Here is a 19,192-nt window from a genome sequence, read left to right on the forward strand (position 1 = left end):
AAGACCACTCGGAAGAAAACATAAGCCGTGAACGGGAAAGGTGTCCCCTGAGAGGAGGAAAAACATGCTTTTAACTTTGCATTCCATCTGCCGACTGCCATTGCAGAATGAGAAAACGCGTCGTCGTCAGCGGTGAAGAAAACCACACAGGAGAAAACTAACCCGTGAATAGGAAAGGTGTCCCCCGAGAGGCGCAGGAACAAGCTTCAAACTTTGCACTCCCTCTGCCGGCTGCCATTGCAAAACAAGGGAGTGTGTCGTCGTCAGTGTAGAGGAGCAAGACCGAAGTCACGCTCTGGATTGGCTGCATGCGGCCTTCCCGCCGTTGAACTCGCAGGGAGCGAGCAACATGTACTTCATAAGGTGAGGGTGTATCCACACGGCGAACGGCTCCCCTGCAGAAGAGAACCGAGCCGCTGCACTAGGGAAAGCGGAGGAGTCCTCCAGCCTAAGGGTTGTCCGGCCTCAAAGGGAAAGATATCGCAAGAAAAGGTTTCTCCGACCTCAAGGAAAACCTGGCACATCATCTCCAAAATAGCAGCACATGCCTGCGAAAAAAAGAAAAGAAAAAAAAAAGAACAAATTACTAAAAAGCCAGTCTAAACAGGTTGGGCAGTAGAGAGAGACAAACGTCCAGTCTCCACCGAGCCAAATGTAAAAGGGATGATAGAACATTGGTGTGTGTGCGAGCAGGGTACTATCCCATATCCACCATTAATTAGCGGTGGGCTAGTTGCACCTCGCTAAAAGTCTTATGACAAGTCTTCCAGCTCCGCCAAAATTATATTCCCTAATAAAGAGCGAAAGGGTTCGTATTTAGTGTTTTCACAACTTTAAATTACTTTACTCTAATTACTAATCCTTCAAAGAAGGGAATGTGAGGCACCAACATTCCTACGAATACAAACAAAACGTGTTCATTAGCCAGCATACGTTAACATTGATAACATTACACAAAGCCAAGAAAAATTCCAATCACATTATGAATTATTAGTTCAAAATAAACTACCAAATTCAATTTGTATCTTAGGGCAAAACAAGGAAGTCTTACTTAGACACCAGCAACAAGAAAAAATGTTATTTTTATTAGTAAAATAAATTTTTGAATATACTTACCCGATAATCATGTAGCTGTCAACTCCGTTGCCCGACAGAATTCTATGGAGGGATACGCCAGCTATCACAATACTAGAAGGGGGTGTACTTACCAGCGCCACCTGTGGCCAGGTACTCAAGTACTTCTTGTTGACACCTCCTCAATTATTCCTCGGTCCACTGGTTCTCTCTGGGGAGGAAGGGAGGGTCGATTAAATCATGATTATCGGGTAAGTATATTCAAAAATTTATTTTACTAATAAAAATAACATTTTTCAATATTAAACTTACCCGATAATCATGTAGCTGATTCACACCCAGGGAGGTGGGTGAAAACCAGTGTACAAGATTAAAGGATAGCTAAGTATCCCATATTTCATATAACAGTTATCTCAAATAACAATGAAATAATAAGTACCTGGTAAGGAAGTCGAATAGAACCGTTACTCTGCCTCTTTTTTAAAGTTCGTCTTCCTTACTGAGCGCAGCGTTCCTCTTGGAGGCTGAATCAACCCAAAGGTGCCAAAGTACACGGGGTTGCAACCCCTACTAAAGGACCTCTACCAAACCTTTAACCCAGGCGCTTCTCAAGAATGAATAGACCACCCGCCAAATCAAAAGGATGCGGAAGGCTTCTTAGCCTACCGTAACAACCATAAAAACAACAATAAAAGCATTCAAGAGAAAGGTTAAAAAAGGTTATGGGATTAAGGGAATGTAGTGGCTGAGCCCTCACCTACTACTGCACTCGCTGCTACGAATGGTCCCAGGGTGTAGCAGTTCTCGTAAAGAGACTGGACATCTTTCAGATAAAATGATGCAAACACTGACTTGCTCCTCCAATAGGTTGCATCCATTATGCTCTGCAGAGAACGGTTTTTATTAAAGGCCATCGAAGTAGCTACGGCTCTTACTTCGTGGGTCCTTACCTTCAGCAATGCAAGGTCTTCCTCCTTTAAGTGAGAATGTGCTTCTCTGATCAGAAGCCTTATATAATACGAAAGCCCATTCTTGGACATGGGCCTCGAAGGTTCCTTGATGGCACACCATAAAGCTTCTGACTGTCCTCGAATAGGTTTAGACCTCTTAAGATAATATTTGAGAGCTCTGACAGGGCAAAGAACTCTCTCTAGTTCGTTACCTACCATGTTGGAGAGGCTAGGTATTTCAAACGATCTAGGCCAAGGACGTGAAGGAAGCTCGTTCTTTGCTAGGAATCCAAGCTGAAAAGAACATGTTGCAGATTCGGTTGTGAAACCAATGTTCTTGCTGAAGGCATGAACCTCACTGACTCTCTTAGCTGTTGCAAGGCAGACGAGAAAAAGAGTCTTGAGGGTAAGGTCCTTGAAGGAAGCTGACTGGAGAGGTTCGAACCTAGATGACATAAGGAACCTTAAGACTACGTCTAGATTCCAGCCTGGAGTGGAAAGACGACGTTCTTTAGACGTCTCAAAAGACTTAAGGATGTCTTGAAGGTCCTTGTTGGAAGACAGGTCCAAACCTCTGTGGCGGAGAACTGAAGCCAACATACTCCTATATCCTTTAATCGTAGGTGCTGAAAGGGATCTCTCATTCCTAAGATGTAGAAGGAAGTCAGCTATTTGGGTCACAGAGGTATTGGTAGAGGATATTGAATTGGCTCTACACCAGCTGCGGAAGACCTCCCACTTAGACTGGTAGACTCTACGAGTGGAAACACTTCTTGCTCTGGCAATCGCACTGGCTGCCTCCTTCGAAAAGCCTCTAGCTCTAGCGAATCTTTCGACAGTCTGAAGGCAGTCAGCCGAAGAGCGTGGAGGTTTGGGTGCAACCTGTCTACGTGAGGTTGACGTAGAAGGTCCACTCTTAGAGGTAGAGTCCTGGGGAAGTCGACTAGCCATTGAAGTACCTCTGTGAACCATTCTCTTGCAGGCCAAAGGGGAGCAACCAGCGTCAGCCGTGTCCCTTCGTGCGAGACGAATTTCTGCAGAACTTTGTTTATTATCTTGAACGGTGGGAATGCGTACAGGTCGAGATGGGACCAGTTCAGTAGAAAAGCATCCACATGAACTGCTGCAGGGTCTGGAACAGGGGAACAGTACAGCGGAAGTCTCTTGGTTATGGAGGTGGCAAACAGATCTATGGTAGGTTGACCCCACAAGGTCCAAAGTCTGTTGCACACACTCTTGTGGAGGGTCCATTCCGTGGGAATGACCTGATTCCTTCTGCTTAGGCGATCTGCTGAGACGTTCATATCGCCCTGAATGAACCTCGTGACCAGAGTGAGGTTTAGACCTCTTGACCAAATGAGGAGGTCCCTTGCGATCTCGTATAGGCTCCTCGAATGGGTCCCTCCTTGCTTGGAGATGTAAGCCAAGGCTGTGGTATTGTCTGAGTTCACCTCCACCACTTTGCCTAGCAGGAGGGACTTGAAGTTCAACAGGGCTAGATGAACTGCTAGCAGCTCCTTGCAGTTGATGTGGAGTAATCCTTGTTCCTCGTTCCACGTTCCCGAGCATTCCCGTCCGTCCAAGGTTGCACCCCAGCCCGAGTCCGATGCATCTGAGAAGAGATGAAGATTGGGGGTCTGAATGGCCAACGATAGACCCTCCCTGAGAAGGAGGTTGTGCTTCCACCACAGGAGAGTGGTCTTCATCTCTTGGTTGATAGGGATAGAGACTGCTTCGAGAGTCGAACCCTTGTCCCAATGAGCTGCAAGATGGAATTGAAGAGGGCGGAGGTGGAGTCTCCCTAGCTCGACAAACAGGGCCAGTGATGAGAGGGTCCCTGTGAGACTCATCCACTGTCTCACTGAGCAACTGCTCCTCTTCAGCATGCTCATGATGCACTCTAGGGCTTGGCTTATCCTGGGGGCCGATGGAAAAGCCCGAAAATCCTGACTCCGAATCTCCATTCCCAGGTACACAATGGATTGGGAGGGAATGAGTTGAGATTTCTCTATGTTGACTAATAGACCTAGGTCTCTGATTAAGTCTAAAGTCCAATTGAGATTCTCCAGACAACGACGACTCGTGGAGGCTCTCAACAGCCAGTCGTCTAAGTAGAGGGAGGCTCTGATGTTCGACAAGTGAAGGAATTTTGCTATATTCCTCATCAGATGAGTAAAGACCATAGGAGCTGTGCTTAGGCCAAAACACAGGGCTTGGAATTGGTAGACAACCTTTCCAAAAACGAATCTCAGGAAAGGTTGGGAGTCTGAATGAATAGGAACGTGAAAGTATGCATCTTTCAAGTCCAACGAGACCATCCAGTCCTCCTGTCTGACCGCTGCTAAGACCGACTTCGTCGTCTCCATCGTGAACGTCTGCTTGGTGACATACTCGTTGAGAGCGCTGACGTCCAGCACCGGTCTCCAACCTCCTGTCTTCTTGGCCACAAGAAAGAGACGGTTGTAGAAGCCCGGGGATTGATGGTCCCGGACTATAACCACTGCCTTCTTCTGCACAAGAAGCGACACCTCCTGGTGCAATGCTAGCCTCTTGTCCTCTTCTTTGTAGTTGGGAGAGAGGTTGATGGGCGATGTGGTCAGAGGTGGTTTGAGGCAGAATGGAATCCTGTAACCGTTCCTCAGCCAACTGACAGACTGGGCGTCTGCACCTCTCTTCTCCCAGGCTCGCCAGAAGATCTTGAGTCTGGCTCCTACTGCTGTCTGGAGATGCGGAGAGTCAGTTTTTTCCTTTAGATGTCCTGGATCCTTTCCTAGACTTGCTCCTGTGAGAGTCTGGACGGGAGCTTCCTCGGCTGGGGGCTCTACCACGAAAGGGCGGTATGAACCTCGTAGCAGGGGTATCAGCCACTGGGGAGCGATAAGTCTTGGGGACTGAGGTAGCAACCTTAGACTTACGAGCCGATGAGGCTACAAGATCGTGTGTATCCTTTTGTATCAGGGCAGCAGACAAGTCCTTAACCAGCTCTTCGGGGAAGAGGAACTTCGAGAGCGGAGCAAAAAGGAGTTGTGACCGTTGGCAAGGTGTAATGCTGGCGGAAAGGAAGGTACACAGTTGTTCCCTTTTCTTCAAAACCCCTGATACAAACATCGACGCAAGCTCACCCGATCCATCCCTAATGGCCTTATCCATGCAGGACATTAATAGCATGGCAGAATCTTTGTCCGCAGGAGAGGTCTTCTTGCTGAGGGCTCCCAGGCACCAGTCTAGAAAGTTGAACATTTCAAATGCTCTAAACATTCCTTTCAGCAAGTGATCCAGGTCTGAGAAGGTCCAACAAACCTTAGAGCGCCTCATTGCAGTTCTCCGAGGCGAGTCTACCAGACTTGAGAAGTCAGCCTGGGCAGAGGCAGGTACTCCCAAGCCTGGTGCTTCTCCTGTGGCATACCAAACGCTCGCTTTCGAAGTGAGCTTCGTTGGAGGGAACATGAAAGAAGTCTTGCCAAGGTGTTGCTTAGACTGCAGCCACTCCCCTAAGATCCTTAATGCCCTCTTAGAGGACCTAGCTAGGACTAGCTTAGTATAGGTGGACTTAGCTTGTTGTACGCCCAGCGAAAACTCAGATGGCGGAGAGCGGGGAATAGCAGAGACAAAGTGGTCTGGGTAAACCTCCCTAAGTAGAGCCAAGACCTTACGAAAATCAATAGACTGTGGAGAAAGCTTGGATTCATCCACGTCTGATGAGGGATCCAGGTGTGCCTCCTCATCATCAGACGCCTCATCACCAGAGTGAAGCGAAGGTATCGGACAAGAATGCTGAACAGCAGAGTCAGAACGAGTAGGAACAATAGAAGTGGTTTCCTCTACAAGTAACTGTTGAGGGAGAACCTGAGGCTCAGACTGCAAAGGCTGAATAGCAGACGAAGCAGAAGGAAGGCGCATGGGTGGAGGAGGCTGACTCCTAGCATGAGCGGTTGAACCCAAGGATTGCGCTTGCTGAGCGGTTGGTGGAAGCGGAGTAGCAAGTTCCTGTTCCTGTGGTGAGAGCGGAGCGTGATGAGGTTGAGGCTGCGCAGAACAAGGTAAATGTCTCGCAAGCTGAGGCTCCTGAGGCGCAAGGCCAAGGTGTAGTGGAGCTAGCCTTGTGGATGGTTGAGCTCGCTGCAGCGAGAGCTGAGGAAACTGACTCATGGACGGGAGAGGTTGTTGTACCTCAGCCAAGAGTTGCACCACTGGTGGAGCAGCAAAGGGAGGCGGAGGAAGAGAGGTATAATCCTCCTGATCCCATAGCAAAGGTTGCCTTAAAGAAGGCGGAGGCTGAACACCAGTGGGAACAGCAAACTCAGACCGTGGCTCAACATCGTACGCCTGGCAGGTGGTACTGAGATCAGGCGGAGCAAGCGCAGGCGGAGCGAGCGCAGGCGGAGCGAGCGCAGGCGGAGCGAGCGCAGGCGGAGGGAGTGTAGGCGGAGGCGGAGGAGCAACACTCTCAGCCCGACACTCACGCATCAAGTCCGAAAGCTGTGCTTGCATGGACTGTAGTAGAGTCCACTTAGGGTCGACAGTCGAGCTCTGTTGTGGCAGAACCTTACTCCTCTTGGGCGGAGTGCAGTCGACAGATGACTGCGGCGAGTCAGAGCTGAGCCAATGACTACAACCTGGCTGAGCACTCGCGGGCTGGACTCTGCGTTTAAGCGGTCTCGAGACCTGAGACCAACGTTTCTTCCCTGACAGATGATCAGCGGACGAGAAAAAGACGGGCTCAATCGTCTGCGGGTGGGAGTGACGGTCTTTGGAAGACACGCCCGCAACCACCGAGGAAACTTCTGTGCGCCTAACAAGGCCTGCCGAACCCTTATGCCCTTCGACATTGCTTCTCCCCTGGGCATGGGAGCTTGCAAGAGGTCCCGGACTGGGAGGACGACTGGCTCGCACAGAAGAATCCTCACGCACCACACTGGCACTGACACTAGCACTTGGCACTGCACTGACACTAGCACTCGTCACAGCACTGGCACTAACTCCACCCACTGCACTCTTGACCTTAAGTTCCTTAACTTCGGCCATCAGAGACTTATGGTCACTTACCACTGACTCTACTTTATCGCCTAAGGCCTGAATAGCACGCAAAACAACAGACATATCAGGCGGAGGGCAAACAGTAGGTTCGGGGGTAGCCACTACAGGGGTAGGAAAAGGTAGGGGATCATGAGGTGAGGAAAACATTGAAGAGTGAGAAGAACTCCTCCTAACTCTACCTCTCTCTAACTTAGATGAATATTTTAAAAGACGGACAAATTCCAGTTCCGAAAGTCCGGCGCATTCCTCACATCGATTTTCTAACTGACAGGGCCTGTCCCTACAGTCAGAACAAGCGGTGTGAGGATCTACCGAGGCCTTCGGAATACGCCTATTGCAAGACCTACATCGTCTATGGGAGGGGGCTTGCGAAACGTCAGACATCTTGAATCCAAAGAGTTAGCCAAAGGGGTTTCCAAAATCAAGCAAAAGATCGTTAACCGTTAATCAGGACTATATAAAAGCTATCTAGCTAATATAAGAAGGTTTCCAGTAATGCGACAGCCGAAATCTGAGAGAATACTTCACCAATTAGCCGTGAACAAACTCGAAGATCATAAGCGTATCCCAGAACGTCTTGCCGGAAGCACGACAGAGGAATAATTGAGGAGGTGTCAACAAGAAGTACTTGAGTACCTGGCCACAGGTGGCGCTGGTAAGTACACCCCCTTCTAGTATTGTGATAGCTGGCGTATCCCTCCATAGAATTCTGTCGGGCAACGGAGTTGACAGCTACATGATTATCGGGTAAGTTTAATATTGAAAACTAGAAAGTAAGAGGTAACATGTTGTGTCATCGATTAGTTAGTTACCATCAACCACTTGATGGTGTGGTGGTTCCCAAAGGAAGGGCATTTTGCAAGGGGAGAGAGCAGGAATTTTTTTTGGGGGGAGTAGAATGTGACGCAGATTAAAGTAGAAGCAAAATGAACATCAGGGGAGTTACTTAAGAATAATAGATATCAGGTATCCATACCAATAATCTTTTCAAAAGGATAATCAAATAACAGGACAAAAATCTCAAAGGCTTCCCAGGAACTTACCTCAAGTGCATAAGTGATTGATAGCCCTACGATACCTGGTTCAATAGAACCCCTGCCAGCAACTGCAAATATAGCAGCAGCGAAAGTAATGAGGTTACCTAAGGTCTCTAGTCGTACTAATAGCCATCTGGAAAAATAAAAAATATAGAATAATTTCCAACTGCTACAATTTTCAAAAACTCATTATTAACCCAAGTTATTATATGCTAGGGGTCATAAGCCAGATTAATGTACTAGAAACAGGCATTATAGAGTACATTTTCATAAACCTCCCTGCTATGAACCCAATCCTTATCTAAAATTACACATTATTAAAATCATGGAACATTTCATGAAAAATAGAATGAAATGTTACCCTCGATATATTAATAAAATGGACCAAAAGGTAAATTTTTTGAGACTGGGTAAGTATTTATTAAATAATATTATTTACCCTACGAAATTATGAATTATTACATACAGTTTACAAATTTATTACACACATCAAATGGTACAGAATTTTCTTTGATATCAATACCTCTAAGTACATGGTAGGTACTTTGTCATGACAAAAGTGCCATAGGTGGTACTGCATAGGAAACAGAAAAGATTGGATTTGAAAATTCAAATATCACTCCCAATACAACTCCGCTAAATATTTGGCATTCTAAAGTGCAAATCATAGCATACAGAAACAAGTACCTAAAGCCAAGTAAACCTTTTGGAGGATATGCTTATGGCTACTAAGGAGGCTTCCATCACATTCGTTTCTCTAAAGCGTAAACATTTCCTGCAGCTCCATAATAAAATTTCTATTGCTATGAGAGGCACCTTTCCATGTGATCCTGAATCAAATGAAATGACAAAATATCCTTTTTTTTCAAATTTTCGTGATACAATACAAAAAGCTGCCTTACTGCAAGTGAGTGGGACACTAGGGGTTAAATTATAAGATGGAAAAGGAATTAAACTGTTAAATTATAAGATGGAAAAGGAATTAAACTGTTAAATTATAAGATGGAAAAGGAATTAAACTGTTAAATTTTAAGATGGAAAAGGAATTAAACTGTTAAATTATAAAATGGAAAGGAATTAAACTAATTACAGTACAGCAGCGAGGAAGGCATTTGCTATTTGTCAACCATTAAATACGGCCCCATTTTCTATACTGTGTTTTACCTATTAGTTGCAACATTAGTTACATAAGCCTTTGCAGCAGCATCAACTTTCTCCCCACACACATTAACAAAGTCTGCTTGTTTCTTAAATGCTCGAATTGTAGAAACACCTGAAACATGAAATTTTAAAAGCATTAGGAAATTTATAGAAATACAAAATTACCTATATGCCAACAGTCAAACCATTATACATTACTAACCATTCTTGTGCAATATGCAAGGTACCTGTTGGACAATTTTCAAGGTGGAATGATTACCTATTCTAACTTCTACACTTTTGCTACTCCTGACATCATGTTCATATTTCAAAATTGTGTAATAACACTTATATTGCAAGGTGTTACTGATATCAAAAGTGAAAGTGTTAATTCCAAAGTTTAATGTTATATTTACAAACTCCTTATGTTCAGGTCTATGTTGATTCAGTATTAATATTGCCATGTCACTATAGGCTTAAAGCCCTAGCAAGATTCAAGTAAGAATAATTTTTATGGAATTCAACTATTTTTTCCACTGTTAGTAACACCAATTCTACACTAACCTTACCTTGAAGACTCTCACTGAAGAAAGAAAAAATGGGAGACTTTGCTAGAGATTCAATTCGCTTAATTTGTCTGGCAGAAGTTATGTAAATTTTCTGTACAAAATAGTACACCACTAACACTGGAAATATGACAACAGCTACCACTGGGGTAGAACTTATTACAATGGCCATAGTTATCAAAACCTGGAAAAAATGCATAAATTCATTCAAAAGTTAAAGGAACCTTTATTTGGATGTTTATATATACTTCAAGGGAGATTTCATTACACAATTATTGTAAAGCGTGTACCTATTTACATGAGACAATATATTACAATTTATAAAAGAATTATGCTTGGCTTTCTTACCTGAGCAAAACAAGACATAGATCCATTAATCACATTAGGTAGAAGGGAATCTAAAGCATCCATGTCTTTGCTCATTCTATTCATGATCCTACCACTGGGATTTGTGTCAAAGAAACTCATTGGAAGATGAAGAACATTGTGTAAAAGTTCGTGGTGAATCTTTTCGGCAGCTTTGAGAGTACCTGTCCACGTGGTAAGTGCACCCACAAAGAAGAAAAGACCTGAAATGATAAAATAAGTGTGGAACAGTCCATTTGGCAGACTTATAAATGTTGATGCTTCTAAATATACCAGCTGATATACCTATCCTTGGCCTTTACAATATTTAAAGAATTCATTATTAAGTGCTGTGCATTTATAAGAAGGTAAATGTTTGCTGCTTTTTATGGCTTTATTTTTTATCTTCGTCATTATATCCGACTTTTTCAAGATTGCAATACTTTTTCCACATAATGTATGTACATTTTATTCTGTCATAGCTTACGGAGCAATTCAATAATATGTATGGCTAATTCTTATTAGATGATTGTATAGTACTGTACAGTACAATTTTTTTTTTTTTCATATTATTAAAGTTTATTGGGACACTCAATGTATGTGAGAATGGCTTAGGACAATTCTGTAATTTATTCATTACATTTTCTCTATTATGAAAGTAGAAAATTTGAACATTAAATATTAGTTTCAACCAAACTGCAGCATGTTTTCCCACAATAATACCATATTATGAGCCTCCCTAAGTACTTTAGAATTATCTCTGTTTACAATTACAAATCGATTCTCATATCTAATGCATACAGGTTAGTGATAAACAAATTAATTTATATCTTACAGTAATACTTTTAGTGGAATACATAAACTTACATTGTCCAATTCCAAAGCCTCCATAACCCGCTAGAAACTCAGATCTGTTAAATTCTTCAATCGTTGTATTGCCTACTGTGTCTACAGGGGATGAATGTTTTAACAACCACAAGTTGCTCCCAGCTTTGCATCCCTGTGAAAAAAAAGTGTCATCACATCTAAAAAAATGCGTTCATATTCTTGGTACTTAAAATGTTTCAAAAACTACATTTTTTTCAATCTAACATACAGGTACAGTATAAGGAAAGTTGCAAGAGCTCAGTGCATGAAATACCTAAAACATCTAGTTACCATTAATCAACTGCATCACCTTTTGCATGTCCTAATTTAGAAGCTCTTAAAATCATAACAGTTATATTAATAACGTTACACAACACAAGTTTGACAGCTGCTCTCTCCTTTAATGTTGTGAAAACTACAAAGCCTCTTAACATTTCTCTTGTATGATCTAAAAATTTATTTTGTAAACTACTGTAGGTATATGACGACATGCACAAGATTTTCATGTCTGATTTTTTTACATTTCACATAGTATATAATTATCAAATTAATAATGAATTTATCACATTGTGCACAATTACACCAGGGCTGAAAAATAATGTTTTCTATATTTATCCTAAAATTGCTCTTTTTTGTTAGCATTATTCTTTTCCCTTGAATTCTTCAGCTTGAAGTCCATAAGGAGAGAGGATGAATCTATTTATAGACTGATAATGTCTCATCACAGCTAATCATAGTCATGTGTACTGCAAATTACGAGTTATGGCAAAGCAATTGGTACAGTTAAAATCTTAGTCCAATCTTCAGCTCATCATAATTTGAAAACTTTTCTTAGTAATGAGACCTCAGTTACTAGAAAAGTTACAAAGTGGTTTATTTAAAGTACTTTATAACAATTAGTTGTTGTATTTAAGTATTTACAATTGTACCAATATTTGAAAACCTATAATGTCTTCTTTTTTATTTATAAATTGACAAGTTCACTTAAAAGATAATGTTTAGTAATGGTAGCTTTCCTAATACTGTACTCTGTAAACCTTTAGTTAAAAAAAAAAAAAAATACCTGCGCTGAAATGAAGAAAAGAATTGGTAGAAGTGCTCGGAGGAAACCCATGGACATGGCATAAAAATGGTACACTTGTAATTTCACCTGCAAGTAAGTACAAAGGATTTTTACATGTTAGTTATTTTCATAAAAACAATATGATTCAAATTGCATTCTATGCTAGTATTTTTATCTTTGAAGATAAGAACTTGGGTGGAATTTCAAGTTCTTCAGTACATGGTACTACAGTACAGTATTATGGAATGGTACATTAGAAAAAGGGATTTAAGAGAATATGTAGTATATGAAATATTAAAAGGAAAAGGCTCACATATTACATTATGTGAAAATGAATGTTCACAGATTAAATAAGTAGAAGAAAAATCATCTATCCATAGTCCATCTTTGTCTTGTATAGTTCACGGCCTCAAACAAAATGGAGCATACTTAGAGGGCAGGCAAAGTCAGTTAACTACTTTACGGTTATTTACGATACATTCGGGTGAAATTTAGAACTGCCATTTAATTTCTCAAATATTTCCATTTATTTCTTGTCATTAATATGTTATACAGTAAAAAATTCTTACCTTTCCTTTTTCCATATTTTCTTCCTTTATCAAAATATGTCTCATTTCTTCAGCTGTTCCCTCCTCTTTTTCCACATTCAGAGTTGACGTGCTTTTGAAAGCACTACAGATAGACTCGCTTTGGTGCTGACTACTCCCTGTGCTAGTGGTCCTACTTCGTCTGCTACTGTTTCTCCTGGTAAATATGACCAACATAAGACTTGATTTATTTTTTAACATGCAGTATTGTAAAACCATTTACCTCTGCATTTACCCATATACATTATGAGAAGTTAAAGAGTATTTTTCAATCACTGTAAATTGAGATAGATTTTTTCAAGTGAATACAAATTAAATGGTTCAAAATATTGGTAAAATTAAGAAATTCTGTCCTTTCACTGCTTCACAAAATCAAAATAATCATTATGTCATCTTAAAAAAATGCACGCAAAAAATCAATACAGTACTGTATAACCTTTTATAACAGAACTTCCATAACAAGATTTCGTTAGGTAATAATCAGTACCTTCTATTAGGCAATCTGGTGTATATTGAACTACCTTCACTTTATGAAGATGGTATGGATAAGAGTGAAAGCTAATCAATACTGCATGAGTGAGGTAAACTGGAAGCGGATGATACACAATTTGCAAGAGTGACACATTGTATACATGATGCCCAGGAAGTATACTTTGCATTGTGTATTTCTTGCTTCGTTTACAATAACACTGAAGTCATGTATTATCTGTGATTGCTGTGTAAACAAGCACTGTTTGGTATCCTATCCTATATCCCATTATATTCATCATTATTATTCTACAGATATAATCTTTTATTTTGCTAATCTTTCACTACTCGATACCCTCTCCTGTCTATACAGGATTATCTCCTGTACCCTAAACATTGCATTTCTCAAAACAATGTAGATAGTATTAAAACTGATAGACGAGAATGACCATGAATGGGAGGTGAATCAGTTGTTGTTTGCGGATGATACTGTACTGGTTGAAGACACAGAAGAGAAGCTTGGCCGATTAGTGACAGAATTTGGAAGGGTGTGTGAGAGAAGGGAGTTGAGAGTTAATGTGGGTAAGAGTAAGATTATGAGATGTACGAGAAGGGAAGGTGGTGCAAGGTTGAATGTCATGTTGAATGGAAAGTTACTTGAGGAGGTGGATCAGTTTAAGTACTTGGGGTCTGTTGTTGCAGCAAATGGTGGAGTGGAAGCAGATGTACGTCAGAGAGTAAATGAAAGTGTTGGGGGCAGTTATGAGAGTACAGTAGTAAAAAATAGAGGGTTGGGCATGAATGTAAAGAGAGTTCTATATGAGAAAGTGATTGTACCAACTGTGATATATGGATCGGAGTTGTGGGGAATGAAAGTGATGGAGAGACAGAAATTGAATGTGTTTGAGATGAAGTGTCTAAGGAGTATGGCTGGTGTATCTTGAGTAGATAGGGTTAGGAACGAAGTGGTGAGGGTGAGAACGGGTGTAAGGAATGAGTTAGCAGCTAGAGTGGATAGGAATGTGTTGAGGTGGTTTGGCCATGTTGAGAGAATGGAAAATGGCTGTCTGCTAAAGAAGGTGATGAATGCAAGAGTTGATGGGAGAAGTACAAGAGGAAGGCCAAGGTTTGGGTGGATGGATGGAGTGAAGAAAGCTCTGGGTGATAGGAGGATAGATGCGAGAGAGGCAAGAGAGCGTGCTAGAAATAGGAATGAACGGCGAGCGATTGTGACGCAGTTCCGGTAGGCCCTGCTGCTTCCTCTGGTGCCTTAGATGACCGCGGAGGTAGCAGAAGTAGGGGATTCAGCATTATGAAGCTTCATCTGTGATGGATAACGGGGGAGGGTGGGCTGTGGCACTCTAGCAGTACCAGCTGAACTCGGTTGAGTCCCTTATCAGGCTGGGAGGAATGTAGAGAGTAGAGGTCCCCTTTTTGTTTTTGTTTCATTTGTTGATATCGGCTACCCCCCAAAATTGGGGGGAGTGCCTTGGTATATGTATGTATGTATGTATTAAAGGTTCACAGCAGACCCCGCTCTGTTCCCCTCTGTATTTCTTTCTGCCTTAATTTTCATTCATTCCCTTTAGCCTCTTTCCACTTAACTATCTAATTTCTTTAATTTCATATTGGAAATACAGTACTTGAACTGTGACTGAATCAACAGACCATGACTTACTAAAGTACTTTACATTAATAAATATAGTGGTTTTAACCTTTTTTGATAATCTTGTCAACTGTTACAATTTAATATAGAACTTAATTTAAAAGGAATTGCTGTTGGCTGTGGGATGACTGGAATCTTCAATGATATATGTGCAATATTGCAAAATCTTTGTTACTTTCAGATTTTGTTAATTTTCAGAAGCCCAGATCTCTGAAGCATTTGATAAATTAAAGTTACTGAAGTACCTAATTATATATAATTCCAATATGATGTGTGCAAGTTAGTGTTCAATGGATATCAATATGTCAATAGACTAAGATAAAAAAGTGAATATATTTATAAGCTAAGTCAATGATTTACTTATTTGCTTAAGTATGTTTGTCTACCTACTGTACAAATATATATTTGTTCATCTTCAGTATTTACATTTATTATGGAATGTTTTCTGGCATACCTTCTTACATCATTTCCAGAGCTATGAAGAGACACCTGTCTCATTAGAGCTTGTTTTACTGATGTTTCTTCCAACTGGCCATAGACTACCTCAAGCTCTGAAAATATACAGATGGTTGATTGAATACATTGTCAAGTCACTGATCAAAAATTCTTTGCATTGAAAAAATTATTTTGTAATAATATGCACCATTTTACTGAATGAGTACAGTTATTAACATTTTTAACCATGAAATATTAATGATTAGTAGGTAATCTTTAGTGAATACAGAATAATCATTATTGATTATAAAATCTTATTACAGTATGGCATTTAAAATAACTATTAACAGGATATTGTTTAGTTACCAATTAATCATTAGGAATTACTTAATATTGACAATCACTAAATAATTAGCAGATTACTTCTTAATATAATATTGAATAACTAGTGTACATGACCCGTCAAAAATGATGTCTCAATATTTAGATAAAATTTCATACACAAGCCAGGTTATGACTACTCCCTCTCCCCCCTACCCGAGGGATGACGAGAGCTAAGTGTGACTGAAAAGAAATATATACATTTATATATGTGTTTATATATCTATATGTATAGCCAGGCACTTGCTATTTATTACATAGATAACATTCTTATGAAGTGTATAATACAGTACTGCTAAGTAGCTTAACCAGATTGCTATTTCAAAGAATTGATTATACCATAGTGTTAATAATAATCTAGTGGCATTTCCAAATAAGTTCCCCAATAAAGAAATATTTTTCTAAATACCATATAATTGAAACTAGTGTTTTTCAATATGAGAGATGAAGTTCCCAAGATATTTGCTAACACGAAAGCACCATATTGTACAGTATGTACAACAAAGTTCATAACTAAAATAATACTACAACAAATTTAATTGTTTAGGCATATTTTTATAATTTCAATTTGCTGAAAATTTAATTTATAATCTTCACAACTACGATACGGATGAATAATAACATCAATTTATTAAAGAAGAGAAATCGATTAGGAAAAACTATTTAGACTGTGTTACCCTCTTCATCTTTTTCTGTATGTGAAGTGATATGTTGCAGAAGAAATTGAGCAAAATTCCCTCCCTCTGATAAAAGTTTATTGTAGGTTCCTCTCTCAACCAGTCTGCCATCTTGAACTACAAAAATTTCATCCATCTGGGGCAACACCCATACAGCATGTGTGATAAGAATTCGTGTCTGTGGGAGATAAGACAATGTGCAATTATATTTGCCTAATATGATCACTGTTCATTTAGGGAGACTAAGTTTGTAGGTATAAAGCCATTTAAAAAGGTCATTGGGATATAAAGCTTAAGTGTGAGCCATAACAAATAGGCACCTATAAGTACTGTGTAAATGCAATTAAGGGAAAATTTTGCCTGTTCAAAATAATAAAAAATTTATAAACTAAAGCAAATAACACATGAAGGAAAAGTCATCTATCATGTGTTAATCTAGGTCAGAGACTAAGTTAATATTTTTTAAAAGAAAGTACTTTTTAATACAGTAAATGTATTGTACTGAAGTTAACAAATATATAGGAATGTCAGTAAGGGTATAAAAAATTTGAATCATCTTCTTGAGTCAAAATTCACCAGTGGAGATACCCTTCCTTATAACAGTACAAATGTACCTGGAGCCTCAGCTAAATTACACACAAACAGAAGAATCCTAACTTAATGACTAAGCAAAGGGAATTTCCAATAAATTAAGTGGCTGGATCTATGGAAAACAAACTATTTGTATGCATCCATCCAAAGCCAAATTCTATCTGAGGCTTATTAGGTTTCTATCATTTACCCAAGATTATATAGATTTTAGGGTACCACAGGTTCTTCATGTCTCGTCAGTGACATTTTAAAAATTCATCTAATTTTCAAAATATAATTAATTATGTCAATACTTACCAGGAATTGAATTTCTGTAATGTTTATTTTTTTAATGAAAAGCCTCAGCTAAATTAAGATAATAGATAAGAAAAAATATATTTTGCCACAACATATGTAAAACTCTTTGTTCTGGCTGGAGAGAGGTACTGGTAAACAGAGTGGTAATGCCACAACTTTACAGAATCTCCTTCATTTTCCTTGACATTCTCATGTTTCTGCTGCATAACACAGAGTAGTACAGTACAGGTATTATCTGCCAATCCTTACGTAGTACAGTACAGGCAGTATGTGCCCTTCCTAAGGCTTTATGCACTCTAATAAAAGAGGAATTTTTTCCAATACCAAAGCAATGCCTCAACTTACCTTGTCCTTTGTTAGACCTTCTGGTCCAATCAGCTTCTCAAAAATATGACGACCAACATGGGCATCAACAGCACTCAAAGGATCATCCAAAATTATTATATCAGGATTACTATAAACTGCCCGAGCAAGAGAAATTCGTTGCTTTTGTCCTCCACTCAGGTTGAGACCCTAAAATATTGAAATTTTTCACTATTTAACCTTTTAATGTTAACCCCTCAACAAAACACTGGCACTCAAGGTCCCAGCCCTTTTTTAGACTCGACTCATGTCAGCATGAGAAACTGAGGAGATAAGATTATAACATTTTAGATCACACAGCTGAATACATTTCCTTTCTATGGATATTTAATTTAGCATATTTTATAAAATTCTCATAAGAATAAATAATAAAAGGGAAAAACTGGTAATGACTGGACGTAAAATATGAATAATGTCACTGAAGGGATATAAACATCTGGACAAAGAATACATCCAATGGTACTTAAAAGGACTAAGAACAGTCTAAACAGATGAAGTTCATAAAAGTGATCCTTGACTTGAGATCCTCCAATATCAATCAATTTTAAAAAGTTAATTAAAAGAGCAATTTACAAAAAATAGCTAGCATGACCGATTTCAAAAGATAAGTTTAAATTTGTTACTTATACTGAGACCACCGCAAGATCAGTATTTGCCAAGATGTTTCTTGAAATGAGTATTAAAAAGTCAGGCATCATGTACCAGCTACCGAAGACTATATAAAATCAAAACAGTGGAACTATTTGCTAACATTTGAAACAAAGTTTTTTTATTTGTTAAAGAAACTTGTGAAATTTTTAGATACACCAAAAGCACAGATAACTGAACCTATGAAATACATATTGCATCAAACTTTCACAATAAAAAACAAGCAAAAACTTATGTAAGGTCTTTATTTGATTAAAGCCATGTTATACAATAGCTTCTGATTTTTTTTTGTAAGTTCATCTAAGTAATTCCATCAGTATGTTTACCACAAACAAGTAAAGATATTAATCATGATATTTGCATTCAAGAGGAATTTGTATTCTATAACTCCAAATGTTTATTCATTACCTTGGAAAAAAATAGCCAGTTTTAAATTTAGCAAATACTAAAAATATATTGATAAATCCACTTGGTAAACTTAATCTGATAAGCTAACTGTTCTCTTCCCAAAGACTTCATGAATAATTCAGACTTGACTATTATTCTTAAAAGCACTTTTATAATGACTGAGGGGTGTCTATAATATATGAGAAAGGTTTCCAGTCAGTATTTGATATTGAAATTTTTCAGTAATGTCTTGAATGCGTTCTTTTAAACAGTTAAAACTTAAATGATATTTTTCTAATAAAAACTAAACTGAAAATTACAAATAATATTACCTTTTCTCCAACTTCTGTCATGTCTCCACCAGGTAGCATATCCAAGTCTGGTTGAAGAGCACAGGCCTCTATAACTTTCTCATATTTAATGGCATCAAAATCTTCTCCCCACAAGATATTTTCTTTCAGACTATCATTCTGCAACCATGCTTGCTGCGACACATAGGCTATTTTACCCTAAGTGATGATGAAAAAAAAAAAATATTAATGAAAAACAAATCTAGGTTTGTAATCAAAAGACTTAATTCTGTTAATATTAAACCTGTATTCTTAAGAAGGAT

At 39.4% G+C, this 19,192-nt stretch overlaps 1 protein-coding gene across 4 annotated transcripts in view; it reads right to left on the reverse strand.

Annotated features, from left to right (window-relative positions):
• Positions 1-19,192, reverse strand: part of LOC137623065 (multidrug resistance-associated protein 1-like) — a 232,330-nt gene that overhangs the window by 47,429 nt on the left and 165,709 nt on the right. For all 4 annotated transcript variants that reach the window (XM_068353716.1, XM_068353726.1, XM_068353733.1 and 1 more), the window contains exons 16-26: positions 18,912-19,088; positions 17,527-17,694; positions 16,294-16,471; positions 15,255-15,351; positions 12,649-12,823; positions 12,080-12,166; positions 11,017-11,149; positions 10,153-10,373; positions 9,808-9,988; positions 9,263-9,371; positions 8,105-8,231 (exon numbers count right to left, since the gene is read on the reverse strand). In XM_068353716.1, the coding sequence (XP_068209817.1) occupies positions 8,105-8,231; positions 9,263-9,371; positions 9,808-9,988; positions 10,153-10,373; positions 11,017-11,149; positions 12,080-12,166; positions 12,649-12,823; positions 15,255-15,351; positions 16,294-16,471; positions 17,527-17,694; positions 18,912-19,088 (1,653 nt within the window). The remainder of the gene's footprint in view (positions 1-8,104; positions 8,232-9,262; positions 9,372-9,807; positions 9,989-10,152; positions 10,374-11,016; positions 11,150-12,079; positions 12,167-12,648; positions 12,824-15,254; positions 15,352-16,293; positions 16,472-17,526; positions 17,695-18,911; positions 19,089-19,192) is intronic.

This window comes from Palaemon carinicauda, chromosome 2, assembly GCF_036898095.1.
Source record: "Palaemon carinicauda isolate YSFRI2023 chromosome 2, ASM3689809v2, whole genome shotgun sequence".
In the NCBI taxonomy this organism is placed as follows: Eukaryota; Metazoa; Arthropoda; class Malacostraca; order Decapoda; family Palaemonidae; genus Palaemon; species Palaemon carinicauda.